The sequence below is a fragment of the Dendropsophus ebraccatus genome, chromosome 2, assembly GCF_027789765.1.
Source record: "Dendropsophus ebraccatus isolate aDenEbr1 chromosome 2, aDenEbr1.pat, whole genome shotgun sequence".
Taxonomy (NCBI): domain Eukaryota; kingdom Metazoa; phylum Chordata; class Amphibia; order Anura; family Hylidae; genus Dendropsophus; species Dendropsophus ebraccatus.
In genome coordinates this window covers 204059402-204083932 of record NC_091455.1, presented here as the reverse complement: position 1 = coordinate 204083932, position 24531 = coordinate 204059402, and the positions used below count along the sequence as shown (strand labels likewise).

Sequence of the window (24531 nt, the reverse complement as noted above, 5' to 3'; positions counted from 1 at the left end):
TGCTCAGCAATTGTGAAGGTAGGGGACAACAGTGGCATGCCCTGGTATTCTGTTCAGCAGGAATGCTTCCAAATAGAAAATTTGCTAGATATTACTTTCAGGGGAGGCCTCTTGTATTGCAATTCAGCAAAAACTGTACTAGGTCTTAAATTTAGGGGATGTCTTATCAGGGAAACAGGATATGTATGGAGGAGATAGGTGTATGAAGAATGAGAGCAGTATGGTCATGTTAAGCAGTATTATTGGTCTCTTGTCCACTAGTATGGTATAACTATGACTTCAGTTATATAGCAGGATTGGTGCATATGGAGACCTCCTAGCGATGCTGTTGTGTGCAAATAGGGACAAACCTTTAGGGTGGGCACAAGGTTCTCTATTCCAACACTGATCCCTATATATCCATGTCAGCTGCCGTTCTGAGAAGCAGAATATGCCCAGTGAGCTACTAAAGGATCTCTAATAAAAAAGGCCACACTATATATGTGGTGTAACAAATCTTTCAGGTTTTTAGCACTCATTCAAGTCTCAAAAACTGAGGCCAAAGTCAAGCTGGGGAACCAGACCAGTGTCATATTAGGGTCACCCAGCTTTCCCAGGGACAGACAACCTGCAAATAAATCAGAGCAGAAGAAAGTTTCTACAAAAGGAACTGTATTTTATTTAACAAATCTTGGCGGCTGGATCAGCTCCCATACAGATCAAAGAGCGGCTAAAAACAAATGCAGCGAGCGACAAAGTTCATTACGGCAGCGGAACCGACACCAGGAGCAGAAAGAGAGGAAGGAGGGGACAATCCAAGATTAAGTCACTAAAATCCTGACCTGTTCATGGGAAAAAAAAATATAAAAACAGGGAAACTGAAGAGAACCAGGAGGGAGCAGAAACTGAGGGAAAGGCAGTGAGAAAAGTGCAAGCAGGTGGGTGGGAGGTCGCTGCAGGCTTCTGGAGAGAGCAGCGACGCTCTGCAGCCTCACTAAACGTCATTCCACAGGTAATATTGCTGGAGGTTACATTACTCTAGTCACATCCAGAGCTGCACTTAGGAAACTGTACTGAGATCCCTAACAGATCAGCCTAGAAATAATGTGCTGCATTGTGGGAGATGAAGTGTTCTCTCTATACTGGTCAATGTTCAGCCTTCCACAATGAAACACAGCCCTGTATGGCCACCAGGACAGCATGCAAGGTGTTAACTCCAACACTGCACTGGTTGCAGCTTTGGATGTGATTGGAGCACAAGAACTCACAAAGGAATTATATTTACTCCTATGTAGATTGAAATTACAACAGAAAGTGAAGCTGCACTTACTAAGAGATGCATATGCCGGGGTGTCACACCGAGAACAGTGTCATCCATAGTATTTACAGCCAACATTGTTCTTCCTGTTTCCTCACCCTGCAACCTCCCAAAATACCCCAGGGACCCCACATCAGCTGCCCGGCAGAGGTAGATTTCAGACTAGCAGACACATATATATATACATACATATATCTATGCCCCCCCTATCCAGCCAACCGGACATAAAACTACAATGAGCGGCCATTAGCTTAGCAGACTCTACAGACTGCCCCCTACTGGACAAAGAACTGACAAGTACCATAAAATACCCCAACCCAGCGGAACAGCTCACCGTTCACTCAAGTTTTATTACAAACAAAAATAATGGGAGGAGAAAAAAAAGATACAAAAAAAAGAAAAATGAACATTTAACATGCAACAAACCTGGGCGAAACCTGAAAGATGCCGAAAATATGGGGAGAGGGGAAAAAAAAAAAAAAACTGGCGATGGTTATAAAATACAAAAAAAGGTGGAAAAATCCTGGAAGTGTTAGAAGAGGCCGACCGTTATCACCGCTGTGCCTGGCGCGCTGTCCAATAAATACTACAGAATGTGAGCGAGCAGACGCCGCGCATGACTGATCACATGAGCGAGCAGATCCCGCACATCCTCATTGGTCAAGTAGAGGCGGATGTTTACACAAAATAAAACCACGTCACTCTAAGAAATGAATGGAGAGGCCAGGGATACTGGGAGTGACCCTTCTAAGGCCCAGATGCTGCAGGAGGCACCGTGGGCGGTGGGGTTGGTCCGTCGCTGGGTGGAGGCGGTTGCGGCTGCTGCTGTGGTGGTGGAGCCGGGTCTGTGAGGAGAAGGAATACAGTACAGATTACTAATCTGCAGACTAGACTATTAGATATAACCATGTGATTTAACAGTGTGTGGCATAACAGGACTTATTTACGGCTACATCTCCTCTCACAGGACAGACTAAAACATGCAACTCTGCAAGCTGGGACAGGACAGATAACCGGGGGAGTTAAAGGGGTTATCCAGCACTACAAAAACAAGGCCACTTTCTTTCAGAGACAGCACCGCTTGTCTCCAATTCAGGTGCAATTTTCGGTAGAACAGTTACAAACCCTGCACCCAAACTGGAGACAAGAGGGGTGCTGTCTCTGGCAGAAAGTGGTAATGTTTTTGTAGCACTGAATAATGCCTTTAAGTGGTGAAACACCCCGTAATCATATCCTGTTTATAGGTGAGCAAAGCTCATAGTGGGCCTATCCCTCTAAGCACTATTGTGGGTCTAGATCCTTACAGTAACCACTGAATAGCAGCACCGGTAATGCCCTGCTCTATAATCATGTATGTGTTATTGCGGGTTAAGAGCTTACACATGCCATTTGGAGCCATAGGAGGCCGTGGGCCCATCATGCCACCTGGCATCGGGGGCATTGCTGACTGAGGAGGGGGATGAGGGGGTCCGGATGGATGCATGTTTGGCATCATTCGTCCAGGCATTGGTGGGCCTGACATCATGGAGCTGGGTCCTGGCATCTGACCTGTAAGATTTAAAAGGAGAGGAGACCAGAGATTAGAAAAATAAACCACAGCAGTAGGTGGCCCCGATAGATGAGATCCCAATCACCGTCAATGTGGACAGAGATGACCTCCGTTAACAGGCAGAGGAATCGGAAATTCATACAGATCCTACAAGGTTTCTGACAAATTAGAAGGGAACTTACAATATATCTCCCATCATCCCTGTCCCAAGCACGTACAGTCTACTCTCCTATCATACACAGTCTCACACTTCCATCATCCCTGACCTTAAAGTGACACTGTGACACCCCCTTTGTGCATTCTGACATCTCTACACAGGTGTAAAGGGTAAATTTAGCGTTTTTCATACCTTATTTCATGTCATATGTCATGGTGTTCAAGTAAAAAGTGTTCTTTTATCAACTGCAGTTTGTATTAAGTGGGCGTGGCCTCGCGGCATTAGCGCCACTAAGCACCGCCCACAACGGCAGTTGGCCCCGCCCCCTTGGCGCCCATTGGTTGGCCAACGTAAAGGAGGTGGAGTCTAGACCTTTCGGCCAGCCTGTTCCAATTGTCGGGACCAACTGTGTTGTTGTGGGCGGGGCTAAATGGTGCTAATGCAGTTGATATAACATAACACAATCTGCAGTTGATATAAGAGGACATTTTACTTGAACAAGCACCATGACGTATGATATAAAATATGGTATGAAAAACGCTAAATTTACCCTTTACACCTGTGTAGATGTCAGAATGCAAAAAAAGGGGGGGGGGGGGGGGGGGGGGGGGGAAGAGAACAGTGCCACTAAGTAATCTCCACAAACCATGCACAATGTATCACTCCTCATCCCTAGGACCCCATCTACATCAGACAGTATCACTCCCATCATACCCAATTCCAAGAGCTCATACAAAGTATTACTCCTAACATTGCTAATCCCAGGCAGTCACCATCTCTTATACACGCATATGGTGTTACTTGCATCCTTTCTGATCCCAGGCAGTCACCATCTAAATCGCTCAGACAATGAATCACTCCCATCATTCCAAATCCCGGGCACTCTCCATCTGATCACACACAGTATCACTCCCATCATACCTGATTTAAAGAGATCACCCACTATCTAAAGTCTAACACAACTCCATTATGGTGTAGCCTTAAGCTAGATTTGCCCTCCGACCACCAGTGACAACCATAGGTAACACAGAAGAGTGACAATATGGTGCCTGACATGAGACCACCACCAAATCCAGGGGTCTTCCCTCCAAGCATTTCTAACTGTCGTAAAAATCCTGGCAGTGAAGTGCCCCCTGGATGTTTCTATATGAGCTGCATGTCTGGCCCGCGCTAACAGTGAAGAATCCTCAGTAAATATACAGGGATCTTCCCTCCAAGCGTCTCAATCTGAGAAGGGAGGAAACAGAGGACAGATAAGGTGAAGACTGTGTGCGCTGCGCGTGGCAGCAGAGATCCCCGGCACGGGGCATATGTTTGCACTTACCCCACCCCTGCGTATGCCCAGAATACATGCCTGGCTGTGGCGGGTGGGCAGGGGGCATCTGGTGATGTACACCGTATGGAGGGGGCTGCTGTGGTGGTTGTTGTTGATGACCCATCATCCCAGGGTGTGCAGGGGGAGGTATGTGGCCCATTCCAGCTCCTGGGGGGCCGGCAGGATGCTGAGCGTTCTGTCCGTGCTGCTGCTCTATCTGTTGCCGCGCCCTCATCTCCGCGTACTTCAGCTGCTCCATGTGGAAGTTCTGGCGCTCGGTGAGGAGCTGCTGACGCTGCTGTTCCAGCTGCAATGGAAGGACAGACGGAAATCAAACTCAAGGAATATCATAAGTGTGGGCCCTGCTGGATCCCACAGAAGCTGCATCCCCCTCCTCAAGTATGGCATCACCCTAGATGTATTTAAGGCAACTTAGTCTTGGGGAATTGAGGTGTATTCACAGTTTGTAGGTAAACTGCAAGGAAACCTTGTGCATTTAACTTTAACCCTTCCTGCATTGAGCAGTTGCTGCTGCATAAGTCCCTCTCAGACCGGCAATGTGTGATCTGCTACCACTAAGACCCCCAGCATCTACACCCTGACTGCCGCCTCTATATATGAGCTCACAAATGGAACGACTTGTAGTTTATGATGGCGTCTGAGGTGATGATCTTCCCCAGTGAAGTCCTCTAATGTGAGCGTAGCTGCGGGGCAGCAGAGAGCGGGGGCAGGGCTGGAGAACTGTGGATAGTCAGGAATATATCAGATGAAAGGCAGACAAGACAGATAGCAGAGCTCAGTGCCTTGGGTCACAAATATAAAGCTGAGGGAATGCAGGGGGACATAGAGGGATGGGGCCACAGCAAACTGGTGAAGGGTGCAGGGTGTGATCATCTCAGAGGTATTGACATTCAGCTTCTGTGACGTCTCAGTGACCTGTTTCCCCCACACACCGAACAGATCACTCACCGCCTCCTTTTCCCGGTCCATGATGGTTTCCAGTTCCTCAAAGTGACGCAGTTTAATCTCCAGTTTCTTCATCTGTGTCTCCACCAAAAGTGCAACCAGGGACTTAATTTTGCGTTCCTCCACAGCTGCAAGATGCTGAAACAGAGGAGATCAGAGACTTTAGGAGGAGTGCAGCTCTGGAGCAGAATACAGGATAACTAATATATACACAGTGACCCCCCCCCCCCCCATCACCACCATCCGAACACTGAGCGCAGCTCTGGAGTATAATACAGGATATAACTCAGGATCAGTAATGTATGTGCACAGTGACCCCACCAGCTGAATACTGAGTGCAGCTCTGGAGTATAATACAGGATGTAACGCAGGATCAGTCAGCAGGCAGTATTTCTGAGGCACCATGAGACCAATAAGAGTGTTTTAAGGCTTATTTAGGATCAGCGGTAAATGCAGGCCCAGGACAAGGGAATGTGTCATCAGAAAATGACCTATTGTTTAACCCTTAGGGGACACAGCCAGTTTTCATTTTTGCGTTTGTTTTTCCCTCCTCGTGTATATAAGGCCATAGCGCCTGCATTTTTTCACCTAGAGACCCAAATGAGCCCTTATTTTTTGCGCAACTAATTGTACTTTGCTATGGCAGATGTAATTTTTGCCTAAAATGTGCCGGGAAACCAGAACAAAATTTATATGTGTGGTGAAATTGAAAAAAAAAATGTTTTTTTTTATTATTTGGGGGGGGGGGGGTTGTTTTTACTCCGTTCGCCGTGGGGTAAAACTGACTCGTTATATATGTTCCTTAAGTTGTTACGATTACAACGATATGTAACATGTATAACTTTTATTTGATTTGATGGCTTGTAAAAAATTAAAACCTTTTAAAGAAAATATATGTTCCTTAAAATCGCTCCATTCCCAGGCTTATAGCGCTTTTATCCTTTGGTCTATGGGGCTGTGTGAGGTGTCATTTTTTGCGCCATGATGTGTTCTTTCTATAGGTACCTTGATTGCGCATATAGGACTTTTTGATTGCTTTTTATTACAATTATTCTGGATTTGATGCGACCAAAAATGCGCAATTTTGCACTTTGGGATTTTTTTGCGCTGACGCCGTTTACCGTGTGAGATCAGGAATGTGATTAAATTAATAGTTCGGGCGATTACGCATGCGGCGATAGCAAACATGTTTGTTTATTAATTTATTTATTTATTTTTATTTATAAAATGGGGAAAGGGGGGTGATTCAGACTTTTATTAGGGGAGGGGATTTTGTGTTATTAAAAATACATTTTTCTTTTACTTTACACATATACTAGAAGCCCCCCTGGGGTTAGGGTTATTCCCCCCTGGGGTTAGGGTTATTCCCCCCTGGGGTTAGGGTTATTCCCCCTGGGGGACTTCTAGTATATGCACTCTGATCTCTCATAGAGATCCATGCAGTATAGTTATACTGCATGAATCCATGAGATCGGTGTTCTATTGCTTTTGGCTGCTGCAGCCAAAAGCAATAGAATGCCGAGCCGGGATCAGCGCCATTACGGCGCAGACCCCGGCCCGGGATGGATGCGGGGATCGCCCCCCCGCAATCACGCCGCAGGGGGGCCATCCCCCCACTAGACCACCAGGGATGGATATGAGCAAGTATTTAGAAGCAGCTGTCAACTTTGACAGCTGCTTCTAAGTACTTAATTAGCGGGCACGGCGATCGGACCGTGCCCGCTAATAGCCGCGATCCCGGGCTACATGCGGCACCCGGGATCGCGGCAGTTCAGAGGGGGGTCGCCGCGCGACCCCCCCCCTGAACTCCCATAGCGGCACGAGGACGTTCAGTAACGTCCTGGTGCAGCTATGGGTTAAATGTTAAAAAAAAAATAAAAAAATAAATAAATATTTAAGAATTTTCGGAGGCTTTTTTCCCCCGAATTCTCCATTTTACTGTCTAAAGTATAAAATAAGCCTGACTTTTTATTCTCAACACTGGGGATACAACTAAGCTGAGACTTCCTGTTGTGTCTGTGTTGATAAGAAGAGGCTGCTGTAAAGTGTACAGCAATGCAGCAACACAGCACCAACACAAGACTATAGTGTGCTCAGTAATGTTTCACAACTATCCTGAGGGGACAGACACTGTCTAATGTCGTCTATGTCCATAAGCCTGGTTGTATGCTATTAAAAACAACCCAGGCGTTATGGCAGCCCCATAAGAATGTACAAAACGTAAAGAGAAAAAAAAAAAAAAGTCTGAAAATAGAAACAGATTAGAATAAAAGAACAACTTTTAGTATTAGCTTTACCTTAGCTTTGGTGGCTGCGGATGCCAAAGCGGCTGCGGCTGCCATAGCTACATTGCTCTCATTCATATCGTTCTCCAATTTCTTTTTTGCCGGGTCCGGTTCTTTCGCAGTGTCAGCGCTCTCTTTAGTTTCCTCTGTCTCTTCCTCTAAAGGGAGGAATAAGCAGTCAGACACATTAAACAAATGATCAATCATCTCACAGGATCCATTATACTAAGCACAGGAGGAGAACGAAGCCATGTAGCATGCGGCACAGCTCACCTGTCTTTTCCTCTGGGGCTGGCTCACTTTCCTCCTCCTCAGGTTTCTTTTCCGCAGATGAGGATTCTGGCTTCTCACATGACTCTGTTTCACTTTCTTTCTCGCTCTTAACTTCAGTCTACAAACAGCGGACAGAGATTTGAGAGATTGGTGGGTGATAGATGCCAGGCTGAGTAATACAAGGGGGGCAACATTAAGATATGAAAGATGGGCTGTGATTGGTTGCTATGGGCAAACCCAGTTTTGGTTTCCAAAGGTTTCCCAGTATTACCGAACCAGGGTTCAGCAGATCAACTCAGAGATGCTGAGGTTCTGGGGTGACCTCTGCAGAGTCTGAGCTGCTAGACGATGTGACAGAGACCGCTGCTGACTGATAAGGGAAACAGCATCGCCCTGAAGGAGAGGGATGAACACCCAGCCATCAATCATCCTGCACAACCTCCTACCCACACAGGGAAAGAGAAAGACCAACAGAAGCATGGACACATCAAGGAAAAAGTCACTGACATCCAGCAGAGTTATGGGTACCGCCAAGTAGTATTTTCTCCCTATGATGAAAGGATGGAGTAATCCTGCTCTATAAGCTCTAAACTCTGCCTCCCTGCACCAATGGCAAGGACTGGACACCGAAGTTTCCATTATCAGTTCCAGGAACAGACTGCACCCCAGCATTGCTGGTGAACGATGTTCAGGCTACAGGAGCAGAAAGACCCCCAACGTGTAAGGTTAATAGATCCTGTTCAGAGATGAGATTGCGTGGAGGATATTAGGAGCTCCGGACACTCACCTTCTCTGTCTGAGGGGCTTCTGGGGTCTCAGTTTCCATTTTTTCTTCTTCTGTAGATTCACCTTTGGTGAGAAGGGATTTGCGTTAATAATCCATTTAATCGAGAAAAACCTGCAGTCTTAAAGGAGCCACAGGCATTGGATACTTTCTGGCAGATGGTCTATCACGATTTCTAGTATTTATAGCAGTGCCAGATATAAACCACATGGTGCCCCGATGAAGCCTGCAGTCACACTGCCATCAAAATGAAACAAGTAGGAAACCCTCTTTGTAACTGCAAAAATCTACACATCAGTATTTGCTGCAAATCCCTTTACTTACTGGATTTCTCAGGCTCTTCAGGTCCAGTTCCTGCTATACAGCTGCTCTCCAGCCCATAAGTGGGGTCCACTTTGCCCAGGGCCTTGGCTGCCTCTTGGACCTTCTTGATATGAGCCTCCACCAGCTCTAGGGGAACCTCTTCACGCACCCGAGAAAATTCCTCTGTGAGCAGAAAGACATGTTAAAGATTAATCACTTTGAGGATAAATGATCCCACTCCTATTGGGTGGTAATAATATAATGCTTGAATGGTGTTGCTGAGGCAACAATTACCCGTTTACCCAAGGGATAAAACTTAACTTTTATTGAATGTCCTTAATATATACTAATGAGAACAGGTGATCGTGTATATACACTGCTAAACGTTAAAAAGAGTCTTTCTTCTGATTGATCCTTTTGTAAAGTGTGTGTGTAGAATACAAATAGTGCTGTGTACACTGTGCGGGAATGATGCCAGACTGGAGGTGGTTGCACCCTGTCCAGTCGTGGTAGGGTAGTCGGGGGTTATTTTAACCTCTGTGCAACTAAGGGGATCGTTCAGTCCTCTATCAGTGTTACAGCTTGCATATGGCAACTTAACAAAAGTACGTTGCTTTATTCCTTATGGTTATTATTAGATGCTGTGACCGCCGGCCAATCCAGCATTCTATAATATAATAGTGTCATGAATGCTCATGCGGTATTCAGTTCCCGCTATCACTAGTAGCGCTGCATTCTATATTAATTAAAGTATTTGTACATCAGCACGGATGTTGTGTTTAAAGTTATAGTACTCAGTGTGTCCACATCCCATGCAGGGTTAATTGCGATATGTCATGGAGTTAAGTTGCCAATTTATGGTAAACCGGTGGACAGACGCCTGGGACGCTGGCAGCGTATCCCGCTTGCTCAGCGATAACGACGTATCCTCGCTGGGATATAAGTGGCGATCCCGCAGCACTAACCACGAGCGGCCGCTCTGTGGTCACGAGGTGCAGATAGTCACTATTCAAACTACACTCGTAACTGATTTAGGCTATGTGTCTAGCTGCATTAATCTTTTAACTCAAACATTGGATCATTTCTGACACGCATAGACTATATTAAAACTTTCATGCCGTAAAGACTGACTAGTTTCGCCAGTGACACTGGCTTTCTCAAAGGAGGCATTCCTTGGGGGAAACGGGTAATTGTTGCCTCGGCAACACCGTTCAACAAAGAAACTTTGCAGAAACTCCATCACATGAGCCGTGTCCTTAACGTCTTAGTTGCCCAATGTAACATTTTCATCATGTAACTTGAACATCCTTTTCCCCGAAACTTTACCCACCCAGAGCGGCTTTAGCGGCTGCAGCAGCAACTCTGGGATCCACCACCGAGGCCAGGAAGGCGACCGTGCTCATAACTGGGTTACCAGACTGGCTGAAGGGAACCGGCTGATAGGCCAGAGGTCCAAGAGAAGAGTCTGAGTTTTCGAGGTACGGATCCTCAATGGGGAGTCGGAGGAAGTGAAGGATGCATTCGTCCTGAGTGCGGCTTCCCACATGCTCAGATACCTTGTTCCAGTCGTCTTTGTACATTTCCAGAGCCTGAGAACATGAAAGACAAGTGTCAGCACCAATGTGACAGGACTTGGCACACATGAGCCCAGATGTGTCTATCACTTACCTCTAAGAGAAGCAGAGTCTCCTGTTCCGTCCATTCCCTCCCGGCACTGGCAGCTTTGCTCTGTGAAATAAAGATATCCCATGAGTCTCCCTTACTACCAAACACAGGCTGCTCAGGCACAAATTTTTTACAACTCCTACCTTTGCCAAGGTCTTTTTAGAGTAAATGTCTGTTCTGAGGCCAAAGTTCTGGAGATCAGTCGGCTTGTCTTTGTTTTTCTCAGGGAAATTCAACATCTGCTGAGCAGAGGGCACCTAAAGATACAACACAAGAAATCAGGAACTACAGTATCAACACTGCTGACACATCATATATAATGTGTAATCTGATTTTATTGACAACCACACAGCATACAGTAAATACAAAACCAGCAAATATTGGTACAGGGCGACCTGCAAGTCGCATGGTGTCACTCATTTTATATATGTATAAAAGGGACAGGAGAAAGATCAACATAATGTTAACATTTTTAAACATAAGCACCACCAACGCGGTAGCGCTGCTGAATGACACATCATATATAAAAGATGAGAGACGCATTGTACCTGTGGGGTCCTCATATGAAGAGGCACCAGACCAGATGGGGTGTCTGCCAGCACATTAAAATGGGGTGTCGGGGGTGGCCCCATAGCCATAGGTCGGGAGTCTGCATCCACCTGGTAATTCACAAGGCCCCACTGCTCCAAAAAGGCATGGACTCTGAGGGGGAAAGAGACAAATATACAGCTCTAATCAGTATACAGACACCAGTTCTCACAGCTCAAAGAGAAAAGTAGAATTAGGGGGCATTCACAAGTTCTGTGCAGTCTGTGTTACTGCAAGTATAGTAAAGTGAAGATTTAAACTGATGCCAGGGTTTCTTTACTCAATTTTAAAGCATCCCTCTTGTTTAGGGACAGTGTAAGCAACAAGTGATTAAGGCCTTAAGCAGCAGTTCTTTGTAGTAAAGTTGGCCCCATTCTCTTTTGAATGTTTCCTGCCATCCAACAGATATACTGGGCAGCACGAGACTTTCGCTACACCATGTAATAACCCCATAACTCCCAACTAACAGTCCGATCCCACCAGTTGCAGGTGAGTGCGCCACCACTCACCCGCTACATATAGTGACTGCCTAGACACCCTAAAAAACTACATGTTAACTATCCAGCAGCTGCAAAACTACAACTCCCAACAAGTCTGGGCAGCCACGCTGGGAGTTTTAACTTTGTGACAGCTGTAGAGCAACAAGTTGGAGACCACTGCTTTAGACAACGGCAGCAACCTATGACCTCACCTCATGATGGCGCAGACATCTCCGGTTAGGTTTCTCCTACACGCGGTGCTGGTGAGATACTCTTGGGGGTTCAGCCGGTACGTGTCTATGATAAAGTTGCGGTATGCCAAGTATCTACAATTGAAAAAAAAAAAAAAAAAAAAAAAAAAAGTCAGAAACGTCACCTCCACAAACCAGTAAAACCCAGTGCTCAATAGTAGCTGTGATTTTCAGGCCTGTGGTAGGAATGGGAAGCTTATAAGGAGCCAACAAGTATAGATAGTCTCATCTGATGCAGTTTCTTACATTTCAGGAGTCTTGGATTTATTTTTCCCATTGAAGAATTCTGGAAGCGCCCGACGCTCGATGACATGAATACTGTAAGAGACAAGACACTTATTACCTCCCTGGACACTAGTAGACGCCCTACAGGTCCTATACACGTGTATAACCAAACCTTCACCTGTTATAGTCAAACCACGCGGCGTAGCTGGGGATGATTATGTGGTTTGTCTGCTCAGTCACATTATCTTCTCCATTGTCCATCATGCGGCTCTGGTCTCGACTGGGATCTTCATCTTCCTGGAAAATGAAGGGGACAAGGAATCTTAGTCATCAGGATCCATAACCAATTACAGAGGGAATACAATGAAGTCCAAGTGTATCACAATTTTATCACATGGCGGCACACAGACAAGTTTGTGCTAGTTTCAGAACAAACATCATACATCCAGAAGTATGTGCATGTGAATGGCTCTTTCCTGCTATCCCATGACAACACCCTATACACACAGCGACGTCTATACAGACAAAGTGAGGGGGCAGAAGTGCTTGAATCCCCCCAAAAAAAATTGTGATTACTAAAAACGCCAACTGCGAGCCAGACCTTCTCTTCTACATCCGGAATTAACCTTACAAATTCCCACAGTAACCCTAAAACCCCGGGAGAGCCTCAACAGAACTGCAGGCCATGTAATAGTCACAAAATGGGAAAAAACAATCCATAACCCCATGACTGAGCAATGGGATGTCCAACAAGCCCACACAGATGTAACAGCTGGGGATGTACATACTTTTGACCACACGGTATATCTACATACCACTCAGAGCTCAGCTTTTCCTGATGCAGAGTCTCAAATCTACAGAGCCATGGAGTTGTGTGTTAAATTCTGACGGCTGTCACCATTAGGGGCAATCAACTACTGACCATTTCCCCCGCCCCTAGTGGTCACTGAAGGCAACTACATGTTTATCAAGAAACTAGAGGTGTGAGGATTTGGAGTTCTATAATATATCAACTGACTAAGGTGACAATGAAACCTAGCGCTATACACAGACATTATCCTGCAGTATAAACAGGTAAATGGAGGACATTGGAGTGGGACAATATTCCCTATACACTTTCCTTGGAGACCACCAGTGACTCACCTTCCCGCTTGCAGTCACCGCTTCCTCCTCTTGCTCATCTGTGAATAAAAAAAAAAAAAAAAAAAAAAAATGTTTACCTAACTGAGCACAGAACAGGTAATGCAGCAGATGGGTTTGTGGAATTGGCTGCAATAACAATGTTTGAACAAATTCTCCCAATTTAAAAACAAAACTAACAACGCACTACTTCACTCTGTCGTGTATGGTAAGTGGGAGGCAACCTCTTGGACCCCTAACCAATCGTAGGACTGAAGAGAAGCGGTGCTGAGGGCCTGACATTACAATCATCTGTGTAGGAGACTTACCCAGGTCAGCCACCACTCCACCCTTCACCGGGGTGTGCTCACTGTCCTTCTTTGGATTCACTAGTCAGAGGGGGGAAAAAAATAAAAATAATACACTGTAAGTAACAGAAGGGAGCTTCAGTAACAAGGTGCCCAAGCTGGACACATCAGACAGCTCGGTGGGATCAATAAATACACACCATTTTTGGGGAGGATGACCTCCTCCATGTTAGGGACAGGTGTGGGATCCTCCATGTCCTTGGTCAGATCCTCTTGCTCATCCTCCTCCTTCTGCCATCTCCGCTTGCCGTACAGGCCTCCTTGCCTAATGATAATAAAAAAAACGACAACACACAATAACATTTTATTTGTAATCACCACATCCAACAAGACTTATCTGGTAAGAGATGTCCATGTCTACATATATTGGCCTGGATAGAGCGGCTCTCCAGTCTGGCTCCATGGGTGTGCAGGGGTCCTTATCTCTATAATGTGTTTGTAACTTAACAGGGATCACAGGTTATCACTGATCCCCAAACACTTCCAAATTACTGAGGTCACCCTGTCTTGAATGAGGCTTAAATTGGTATTGAAAGCTAAATCACAAATCCTATGCTGTGAAAAGGGAATAAGTGACAAATTGCGGAGGGGAGGCTGACCACTGGTGTTAATTGTGACTGGAGCGTAGAGTTGCACTTCTGCACCAGAACACAAGCCATTGTCTATGGAGCTGCTGAAGACAACTGAGCTCTTATCCTTTGACCGCTCTATGGACAATGAATGAAAACTCCTGCTCTGTGGAAGGGAGTAGTAGTACATGGCCATGATTCTTCCCCATTTATGATCTTACCCCTTCTTTCCTGGCTTCTTGCGGGATTCAGAAGGCGTCTGTGGAGATGGAGAGCGCTTTCTCTTCTTTGTGGCACCCACAGACCTCCGGTCTTTCCTCTCAGGGCTCCTCACAGCCTAAAACATTAAGAGTCAGATCATATAACCACACAAGGAGATGGCAGACTATGTGTAGATGTATGCTGGTAGACTGTATATGTATAATGCCTTAGTCCCCGTGAGACAAACGGCATTGAACACAGATCAAGACAGCAGCGTATACACCTCTGATCACAGCCATCCCATTTTATGGGCTCTCGGGCCTTCAGGCCTCGCTTCATACCTCATCACTCTTCAGGGAGATCCTCTGCCGGAAACTGGTCACCTTCTTGTTCTCATCAATCTCGTAATCTTCTTCGTTCATCCACTCGTTGAACACGTCTGTGTCCTGCAGCCATTTTGCATGGACCTGAAAGGATGGAAAGTCTGGATTACTGAGCATACAGCAGTCAGAGAATCAGAGAAAGGTTGGCACAAGTCACTCACTTTCCAAGGTTTCTCAGCAATCGGTGGGTCCTCAATATCCACATCTAGATCTGTAACAGGAATCCAGGAGTCGTAGCTGGCGGAAAACAAACAATAAGCCACGTCAGTGAGGTTGGCGAGTCTGTCCAAGCCTTGTCTAGATCTCTGTGTGTTGGCAGCGACTGTAAACCTTCAAGAGATCACAGCCAGGCCCTGAAAGCCTCCAGCTAGGCCTGCTCACAGAATCACATGTATCTGGGCCCTCACCTGTCTGGGTGATATCCCCAGTGCACAAGAACTTGTTTATCCTTCTTCACAACAGGTCTCAGCCATTCATCTGGAAACAGACAGACATTTGGTTAGTCTTTAAAAGCAGCAAAAAACCATGACTTTTGCATATCTCAGCCGTACACTAATGCACAAAAAAAATAATAATAATTAGGTAGAACAAGGATGCTATTCTGCACCCTCCACTACAGACTAACCTCTACACTCTGGGACAAGAGATTTCTTACCGTCATCCAGTGAGGTAGGGATAGGGTAAACATGGTGCGAGGCTTTAGCTTTCTCTTCTGTGATTGTACCCTAAAACACAAGGAAAATCAATGAATATGTGTCAGTAGTACTGAGTAGGACATCACCTGCTGCCACCCTGACACTGCCGCTCACCTGATGTCGCTTCACAATGTCTTTTAGTTTATTGGCCAGCTTCAGCTCTATTTCGGAGACGAGGTAGACTGTCGGTCTGCTCAGACAGTTGTTCTGCAAAAATAACACCCATGATATCAACAAGAGAGGAGGAAGAGAGAACTACACAAAATGCTTCAAACATAGGATCCCTATGACCTGGCACTAATGGGACTGTAAGATGATGATCACAGATGGAGGAATAAAACTAAATGTAAGGAAAGAGAACCGCCCCACATAACTGTTCTAGACCATCAGACAGAAGGATGGAGACTGTTAACCCTTTGAGGACCAGGCCCAAAATGACCCAGTGGACCGCACAAATTTTGATCTAAGTGTTTTCGTTTTTCCCTCCTCCCCTTCTAAGAGCTCCAGCACTCTCAGTTTTCTATCTACAGGCCATGTAAGTGCTTGTTTGTTACAGGAATAGTTGTACTTTGTAATGGCGTCATTCATTTTACCATAACATGTATGACGGAATCCCAAATATATTATTTATGAAGACATAAATTGGTGAAATTGTAAAAAAGAATGCAATATGGTAACGTTTGGGGGGTTCCTGTGTCTACGTAATGCACTATATGGTAAAAGCAACATTATACAATTATTCTATAGGTCAGTCCGAACACAACCATATGCAGGTTACACAGATTCTCTAATGTTATATATTTTTTTTTTTATGAAATCTTTTTTTTTTTTCCAATTAATTATAAATAAAATGGGACTATTGTGATGCTTATAACGGTTTTATTTTTTCACCTACGGGGCTGTATGGGGTGTCATTTTTTCCGCCATGATCTCTAGTTTTTATTAATACCATATTTGTGAAGATCGGACGTTTTGATCACTTTTTATTAATTTTTTTTTATATATAATGTAACAATCGGTAATCCGCGCACTTTTTTCCCTCTTTTCGTCTACGCCGTTTACCGTTCGCAATGACGCTTGTTATATTTTAATAGATTGGACTATTACGCACGCTACGGTATATTATATGTTTATCTATTTATTTACTTTTATATGTTTTATTTATATAATGGGAAAGGGGGGGATTTCAACTTTTATTGGGGGAGGGGTTTTGGGGTAGTGTGTTAGTGTTTTTAACTTTTTTTTTTTTTTTTACACATTTGAAGTCCCTTTAGGCATAGCATTGATCAGTGTTATCGGCGATCTGCTCATTGAGCCTGCCTGTGCAGGCTCAGTGCAGCAGATCGCCGATCGGACCGCACGGAGGCAGGTGAGAGACCTCCGGCGGTCTGTTTTACCGATCGGGACCCCCGCAGTCACACTGTGGGGGTCCCGATCGGTAAGTGACAGGGGACTCCCCCTGTCACTTACACTTAAACGCCACGGTCGCGCCGTTTGAGATAATGACACGCGGCAGCGCGATCGCTGCAGCGTGTCATTACTGGTGAGGTCCCGGCTGCTGATTGCAGCTGGCCCCCACCTGCTATGAAGCGTGCTCCGCTCCGGAGCACGCTTCATAGCGGGAGAAACACCCAGGGCGTACAGTTACGCCCTAGGTCGTCTGGGGACAGACTTCCATGGCGTAACTATACGCCCTGGGTCGTCTAAGGGTTAATATAATTTCATTATGTGGCCGGGACAGTATAGAGAAAGAGGACGCAAGACTGGAAATGCAGCCATACCTGCATCAGAGTCTTCTCAATGGCCATAAACATCTCCACGTTGCGATCCATCCTAGATGGATTCTGCAAATCAAACCTTCGCCTGCAGGAGAGAAAGAAATCAGCCGAAGCAAAACTCCACAACATCAATAGAAAACAAGAGGGCATCTCACGTGAGCAAAACAGCCGGGATCCCAGAATTCTCTGCTGATAAAGCAAACTACACAAAACTGTTGAAATTCACAGACTTCCAGTGCAAGTGTATCGCAATGGAAGTCTATGGGTCTTCCAGCAATTCTGTATACAGCTTTAGTGGCTGAGAAGGGAGTTGCCGGGAGCTTGCCCCTTTTAAAAGGGTTATTCCCATCTAGGATATGTCACAATCCTCACCATCCTTGGTCACTTCGGTGCTTGTACGCAGCTCCTAGTATGTGACACAGGGCACCGCCTGCTTTAAAATCCAAGAAGCATTTAATCTGAAAAATTTAAGAAACAAGACACAGATTTACCAAAGAGAAAACAGGAAAGTAAAAAAGGTGAGCGAAGCTGAAACAGAACCCGAGGGTCAATATGTAACGCAGAGTCAGTAAAGCCTCACATTGTCCAAAAGTCCAGTGCGTCAGTGCGGGGTGTCTAAAAACCATAGGTGTCAAAAGTTCTGCAACAGCTGGAGGGCCACAAGTTTGACACCCCTCCCTACTAACGTATGCATCTTTTCTGGTTCATTAGTTTAGTCTGCATTAATATTGTCGCTTTCAATGACCGAGCTGTCTGGTTTGGCTGGATATCTGGGTCTGGAAACCCATCACAATAGGAATAGGCAAACTCCAACTGTATAAGGAAGACGATGGCACTCATCAGCTACATGAATAAATCCGGCTTTATTAGGCAAACATGGTGCAGGGGAGTAAGAAGTCAGCCTGACTCCCCTGCACCATGTTTGCCTAATAAAGCCGGATTTATTCATGTAGCTGGTGAGTGCCATTGTCTTCCTTATACAGTTGGAGTTTGCACATTTCTATTTTCTGATTGAGCACCACCTGGACTGAGTTTTGTTGGTGGTCCACCGGGACTTGTTACCATTGTGGGATCACAGCGGTGCCGTCCATCTGTTTTCTTGCCTTGTTGTTGACAATAGGAATAGGCACTAAGCACCCAGTAAAATCAACTAGCAGTCACATTATCCTACAGACAATATCAGGCTGGTAAATTGCTATGTGAATTGCGACATGCAGGAAAATCCTGGGGACCCCCACTTTGGTGTACCTCAGCCACCCTGTATTTAAAGGACACTCACAGGCAGTTTGGTGAAGGCCGGGTTGGTGACGTGTCGTCCGAATGCATCTTCCTGGAACTGCAGGAGTTGGGAGACCAGAACGGCCAGAGCTTTATTGGTTGGAGAATCAGCCTGCACATACTGGAAGGAGAAGGCAAAAGGGTTAATGGGAGACAAAACACCAACTTCTTAAGATGACAGAGCCCCTCGCCTCCTGACCGGACTCTACCTGGGTGTCTCAATGCATTAACAGGATATGTGCTGTAATTTAAACTCCTCTCCCAGGAGAATGGTTGGGATTTGGAGACCCTGGCACGAAGAGTCAGATCAGCACCCCCCTCTGGTCAGTTTACACCTAAGACGTCTGGACTAAACCGCGCGTTTTACCAACACATCCAGTGAGTTGTTGTAACTTTACCCGCTAAGTTAAAGGGGTATTCCGGTTAGGAAAAAGGATTGTTGAACCATCCCCCCTCCTAAAGGCTAACAATTCATTCCATACATGTCATTAGCTTTTCAGTCTCCTTCCCTCAGTTCTGAGCTGCTGCTTTCTGCTGAAGACATAGAAAACCTTATGTGAGCTGTTCTCTCTGTCTCCCCCCTCCTCTCTTCCAAGATGGCTCATGTAAACAGCGTCCCTGTCTGGCAGTTTGTGCACTCTGTAATGCCCTGTGGGTTATTCTGAGGTCAATTTGCTGGTGACCTCACAGTGATTAACCCTCCCGCAGAGACAGCTGAACAGGGATGCTGTTTACATCAGCCGACACGGATTAGAGGAGGAGAGGAGGGGAAGACAGAACAGAAGTTTTCTGTGTCTTCAGCAAGAAGCAGCAGCTCAGAAATGGGGGAATGAGAAGGTAATAAGTATGGATTTCATGTTTAGTCTCCAGGAGGGGGAATGACTTAAGTATTTTAGCTTACCGGAATACCCCTTTAAGGTTAGTATTACATGGGCTGATGGGGGTCCGATAACTGTAAACGAGCACCGATCAGCTAGATTGGTGCTCGTTTACCTGGCCTATTACATGGCCTGATAATCGTTTAACAAGAACTGCATGGACATAGTTACCGATGCCCTTGCTTAAACTGTATACATTACCTACCCATGCTGCAGGGCTCCCCTTGCGTGCTGCTTCTCCTCGGGTCCCGCACGCTCCAGAGCAGCTTGAGGCCCGCGCTGGTCCCGGCCAGTGATTGGCTGAGCGGCCCGTCAGCTGAGACAGGCTGCTCTGGAGCTAGAGCACGCGGGACCCGGGGAGAAGCCGCACGCAAGAGGAGCCCTGCAGCATGGACAGGTAATGTATACACTTTGCATATTGTCAGCCACGCACCACTATTACACGTAGCGATGCGTGGTCGGTGTCCAACAATTAAAGGTTCAAACCTATATCAACGATCAGCCGATGGAGCGTTGTGTTTATTACACGGAGCGATAATCGGCCGGATAGGGCTGATTATCTTTCCGTGTAATAGTACCCTAAGACAAAATTTTGCACATACTTGGTGGTGGGGACTTCTAAGATCGCCACTTCATACACCAGACTATACAATGCTACACCATACTTTAATAACAGAGGGCACATGTCCGACTGTTTGTGCACCATGTGCTGCATCAGCTACAGGTCCATTAGTGTAATCATTTCTAACATGGTAAATGTGAGCCCCCCCATATCTTCCTATGCCTTCCCCATGTTTTATAAGCCACTCAGAGCATTGAAAAGAAGAACACAAGGCTTGTGCAAGACAATTGTGATGTAGGTACAGTTCACCAGTAGCGTTAAGCGAACCTGTCAAAGTACATTATCTGAACCCAAATGTTCAGCATTTAGGTTCAGACAACATTGCCGAACCCGAACATCGCTCAACACTATTCACCAGAAAACTAACACACCCGATATAATGAATCCTGTGTGCAACTCCCTCAGTAACTGGCCCGGACCTCCGGGCAGGTGACACTCATGTTGTGCATCAGTGACTAAAGTACATATTCTCTGATTACTCGTCACTCTCAATCTGCGCCCCAACAACCCGACGCTGTTCACATGTAAAACCGCATCACATGTCACATGCAGTGCAGATTTCCATAAAAGCTGGGGGTATCAAACTCACAGCCCCCCAGCTGTTGTAAAACTACAATTGCCATTTTGATTGGACAGTGAAAGCTTTCGCTTTGAATGTCTAGGCATGATGAAAATTGTAGTTTTGCAATTATTATTTTTTTTTTTCCTAATGCTCCTTTGATTCTAGAGGGGTGCAAAAGTGATAGGGGGTGACAGACAGATTACAAATTCTAAACACATTACATGAATAGGGTAAATGGCAGACTGGTCCATAGGGAGAAGACCCTGCCCGCACGGTAAGGGGGAGGGAAGCAGAATGTAGAGTGCAGCCAAAGTCTGATGCAGGGTTATTATAGGTTGTGGCCTGGTATAAGGAGATGGGTTTTCAGGTTACTTTTGAAGGTCTTGATGGTTGACGCAGACTGCAGAGTGCTGCCATTGACTATGATTGACAGATTAATTGGGGGGGGGGGGGGGGGGGTGGAGCGAGATGGGGAAAAGACGATTAGTTCCGTTTAGTCCATTTTGAGTTTTAAAAAAGGGTAGGAGAAGGAGGATATAGCCGATAGACCCCCTGGAATCCTGGCCACAGATCAGGAGAACCTCAGTCTGTTATAATGATGCAATAAGATCAGCTGCAGATTCTGCGACACTCGCCGAGATGCAATGACTCCCTATACGCGATATATCTGGATGTGATGTCATCGGTGTCTGTAGCACAATATATCCCCACATCCCACCAGAGAGAACATGGGGCCCATGAACTACAAGATCCTGTGGCAGCCCATTGGCCAGGAGTCACCACTTCACCGGTGGTCCTGAATTTGACGAAGCTGCAAACAATAAATCCTTGGGGGGGGGGGGGGGGGGTTACAGACAGAAAGACTCTATATGTTCTATATGGCTGCGCTGGATAAGCTCTGCTATAACATATCGGTAGATACCGGCAATGGATGCCACATCAGAAGGGACAGAATCACTCACACGGCAGTATAGGGGGTCATCACTAGACCATAACATATATGTGAATAAATTGTCAGGGCATTTTAGCATATGGCACAACTTTCCAATGTGTGTGTGTGTGTGGGGGGGGGGGGGGGAGCAGCCATTTATGAGGGCTGAGGTGCTGCGACACTTCACTGTATAGGAAGGTTACCGGCCCTTTAAGTGCAGAGAAGCTACAGGCTGCATTGTCTGAGTCCATGTGCTCCCGGCTGGATTGATTGCTCCTGTCTGGCCTTCTCCATGGATGACTTCACTTCTCTTGTCCAGACAGGCATGGCCGATCAATCCTGCAGGAAGCTCATGTAAACAGCGGGATGTTAACCTCTTCATTACAAGACCCTGGGGGCAGTGATCACCAGCTGCTGGGAGATGTAGTTTGTGCAACAGCTGGAGAACCACACATACTGTTCTCCCCTGTACTACTCCACCACTGATACACTGTAACAAACCGTCAGCTGTATGAGGCCTGCACAGGTCTATAGTCTGTCAGCAGGTAGTGATCTTACACTATGGGTGAAAACTACAAAACTCTTTCCTCAATTTCTCTTTATGTACAGGGGATCGGTCCAGTGACAACAACATCTACACCGGGAGACTGCGGTATAAACAAGCCGGATCGGAGCACCAAGACTGCATATAGGCAATACTGTCAGCACTACAAAGCCCAGCATGCACAGGAGGGAGGGGACTGGGAGACCCTGCACTGTGAGTACATGGCTGAGCCTGCAGAGATGAGAGGGGTTCTCTGTCCATGTCAGTACCAGTGGGTGGGGGATACAATGATGTCAGAGGAGGGGCCTCTGGGCACCAGTACACAGGTGTGAATATATATGCAAGACAGCCAGCACCACTGAGCCCAGTCTGCAGGGTCCTAAGGAGACGGGGTGACTGCACCAACATGGGGGTGAGAGGACATTTCCCCAGTGCCGCTGGGACCACCAAACCTGGATTGTATGGAGTGGGGGCTCCTCAGACTCCAGAAGAGAGCCGTTACACCAGACCCCCGGGAGCGACCGCCGCCGTTACACCAGACCCCCGGGAGCGACCGCCGCCGTTACACCAGACCCCCGGGAGCGACCGCCGCCGTTACACCAGACCCCCGGGAGCGACCGCCGCCGTTACACCAGACCCCCGGGAGCGACCGCCGCCGTTACACACCAGACCCCCGGGAGCGACCGCCGCCGTTACACCAGACCCCCGGGAGCGACCGCCGCCGTTATACCACACGCCCCAGACTCTATCACCACCAGGTCCTGTCCTCTCCCCGGCTCCCCACCATCCCCCTCACACCAGCTCATGATCCTCACCTCACTCCAGGCCCCACTCCCTGTCTCTCCCACCAGGCCCTGCTCCCTCCTCACCCTTCCCCCCCCCCAGCCCCCTTACCCTCCTCACCCAGGACCACCCTCACACTCTCCTCTCCCCGGTCCTCCCTCTCTCCGGGCCCCCCTCCTCCCTCTCCCCGGGCCCCCCTCTCCCCAGGCCCCCCTCCTCCCTCTCCCCGGGCCCCCCTCTCCCCGGGTCCCCCCTCCTCCCTCTCCCCGGGCCCCCCTCTCCCCGGGTCCCCCCTCCTCCTCCTCCCTCTCCCCGGGTCCCCCCTCCTCCTCCTCCCCCTCCCCCCCGGGCCCCCCCTCCTCCTCCTCCCCCTCCCCCCGGGGCCCCCCCTCCTCCTCCCTCCCCCCGGGCCCCCCTCCTCCTCCTCCCCCCGGGCCCCCCCTCCTCCTCCCTCCCCCCCGGGCCCCCCCTCCTCCTCCCTCTCCCCGGGCCCCCCTCCTCCTCCCTCTCCCCGGGCCCCCCCTCCTCCTCCCTCTCCCCGGGCCCCCCTCCTCCTCCCTCTCCCCGGGCCCCCCTCCTCCTCCCTCTCCCCGGGCCCCCCTCCTCCCTCTCCCCCGGTCCTCCCGGGCCCCCCTCCTCCTCCCTCTCCCCCGGTCCTCCCAGGCCCCCCTCCTCCTCCCTCTCCCCGGGCCCCCCCTCCTCCTCCCTCTCCCCGGGCCCCCCCTCCTCCTCCCTCTCCCCGGGCCCCCCCTCCTCCTCCCTCTCCCCGGGCCCCCCCTCCTCCTCCCTCTCCCCCGGGCCCCCCCTCCTCCTCCCTCTCCCCGGGCCCCCCCTCCTCCTCCCTCTCCCCGGGCCCCCCCTCCTCCTCCCTCTCCCCGGGCCCCCCCCTCCTCCTCCCTCTCCCCGGGCCCCCCCTCCTCCTCCCTCTCCCCGGGCCCCCCCTCCTCCTCCCTCTCCCCGGGCCCCCCCTCCTCCTCCCTCTCCCCGGGCCCCCCTCCTCCTCCCTCTCCCCGGGCCCCCCTCCTCCTCCCTCTCCCCGGGCCCCCCCTCCTCCTCCCTCTCCCCGGGCCCCCCTCCTCCTCCCTCTCCCCGGGCCCCCCTCCTCCTCCCTCTCCCCGGGCCCCCCTCCTCAGGCCCCTCACCTTCTTGTAGTTCTTGAGCACCCACACTCTGACTCCGTCCAGCTGGGCCACGGTGTCCGGGCTCTCCCAGTACTTGGTGACGGGGCCTCCGTCCTTCCTCCGGGCCTGGGCCAGCGGCGCGGCCGCCCCTCCTGCTGCGGATGCCGCCATGGAGTCCCCGTCGCCGTCCTCCTCCTCCCCCTCACACTCCTCCTCTTCCTCTTCTTCCTCGTCCTCCTCTTCTCCGTCCTCTTCCTCCTCGGGATCCCTCCGGGGCTCCTCCCGGCGGGGCCCGGCCTGCTGGTACTGGCGTGTGGCCGGGCTGCCTTCCTCCCCGCCGGCCGCTCCCCCTCCCCGGCGGCGCCTCCTCCTCTGCCTGGGTCCCGCCAGCCTGCTGTCTGCTCCGCCGCCGCTGCCGTTACAGCCGCCGGGGACACCGAACCCGACCTGCCTTTGTTTCATCGCAGCCACACTCGTTGCCTGCCGGGTAATGCTGCTGCGGCCTGTGCAGCGCGGGAGACCCTCCCCCTCCGAATGCCAATCAAACAACCGACACGCCCAG

At 48.6% G+C, this 24531-nt stretch overlaps 1 protein-coding gene and 1 non-coding gene across 4 annotated transcripts; both read right to left on the bottom strand.

Moving 5' to 3' along the window:
• Positions 1-634: 634 nt before the first annotated feature.
• Positions 635-24531, bottom strand: SMARCC1 (SWI/SNF related BAF chromatin remodeling complex subunit C1). Of its 3 annotated transcripts, none has more exons than XM_069959190.1 (28): positions 23991-24531; positions 18530-18649; positions 17623-17708; positions 17254-17335; positions 15587-15679; positions 15433-15502; positions 15185-15254; positions 14939-15014; positions 14736-14861; positions 14415-14530; positions 13765-13889; positions 13586-13645; positions 13281-13318; positions 12316-12434; positions 12159-12230; positions 11874-11987; positions 11143-11296; positions 10738-10851; positions 10598-10657; positions 10260-10518; positions 8951-9112; positions 8630-8691; positions 7843-7960; positions 7582-7727; positions 5288-5422; positions 4328-4625; positions 2678-2845; positions 635-2142 (listed from the first exon to the last, which is right to left on the bottom strand). In XM_069959190.1, the coding sequence occupies exons 1-28, from the start codon at positions 24429-24431 to the stop codon at positions 2045-2047; spliced, it is 3582 nt and encodes a 1193-aa protein (XP_069815291.1). In that variant the 5' UTR covers positions 24432-24531; the 3' UTR covers positions 635-2044. The 3 variants fall into 3 exon arrangements, with proteins under 3 accessions (XP_069815291.1, XP_069815292.1, XP_069815293.1); XM_069959191.1 differs by having other exon boundaries at positions 2684-2845; XM_069959192.1 differs by having other exon boundaries at positions 4358-4625; positions 23991-24530.
• LOC138785044 (small nucleolar RNA SNORA5) lies at positions 21274-21406 on the bottom strand. The gene has a single exon (XR_011362028.1). It is a non-coding gene; the product is annotated as a small nucleolar RNA SNORA5 (small nucleolar RNA).

What these genes read in the sequence shown, in the direction of transcription:
- SMARCC1 (XM_069959190.1), bottom strand. Translation starts at nt 24,431, where the DNA reads ATGAAACAAAGGCAGGTCGGGTTCGGTGTCCCCGGCGGCTGTAACGGC. An exon ending in TCTCCCTGAAGAGTGATGAG is followed by an intron (nt 14,531 to 14,735) that starts GTATGAAGCGAG and finishes TTAATGTTTTAG; the next exon opens with GCTGTGAGGAGCCCTGAGAG. An exon ending in CCGCAGCCACCAAAGCTAAG is followed by an intron (nt 5,423 to 7,581) that starts GTAAAGCTAATA and finishes CCTCTGTTTCAG; the next exon opens with CATCTTGCAGCTGTGGAGGA.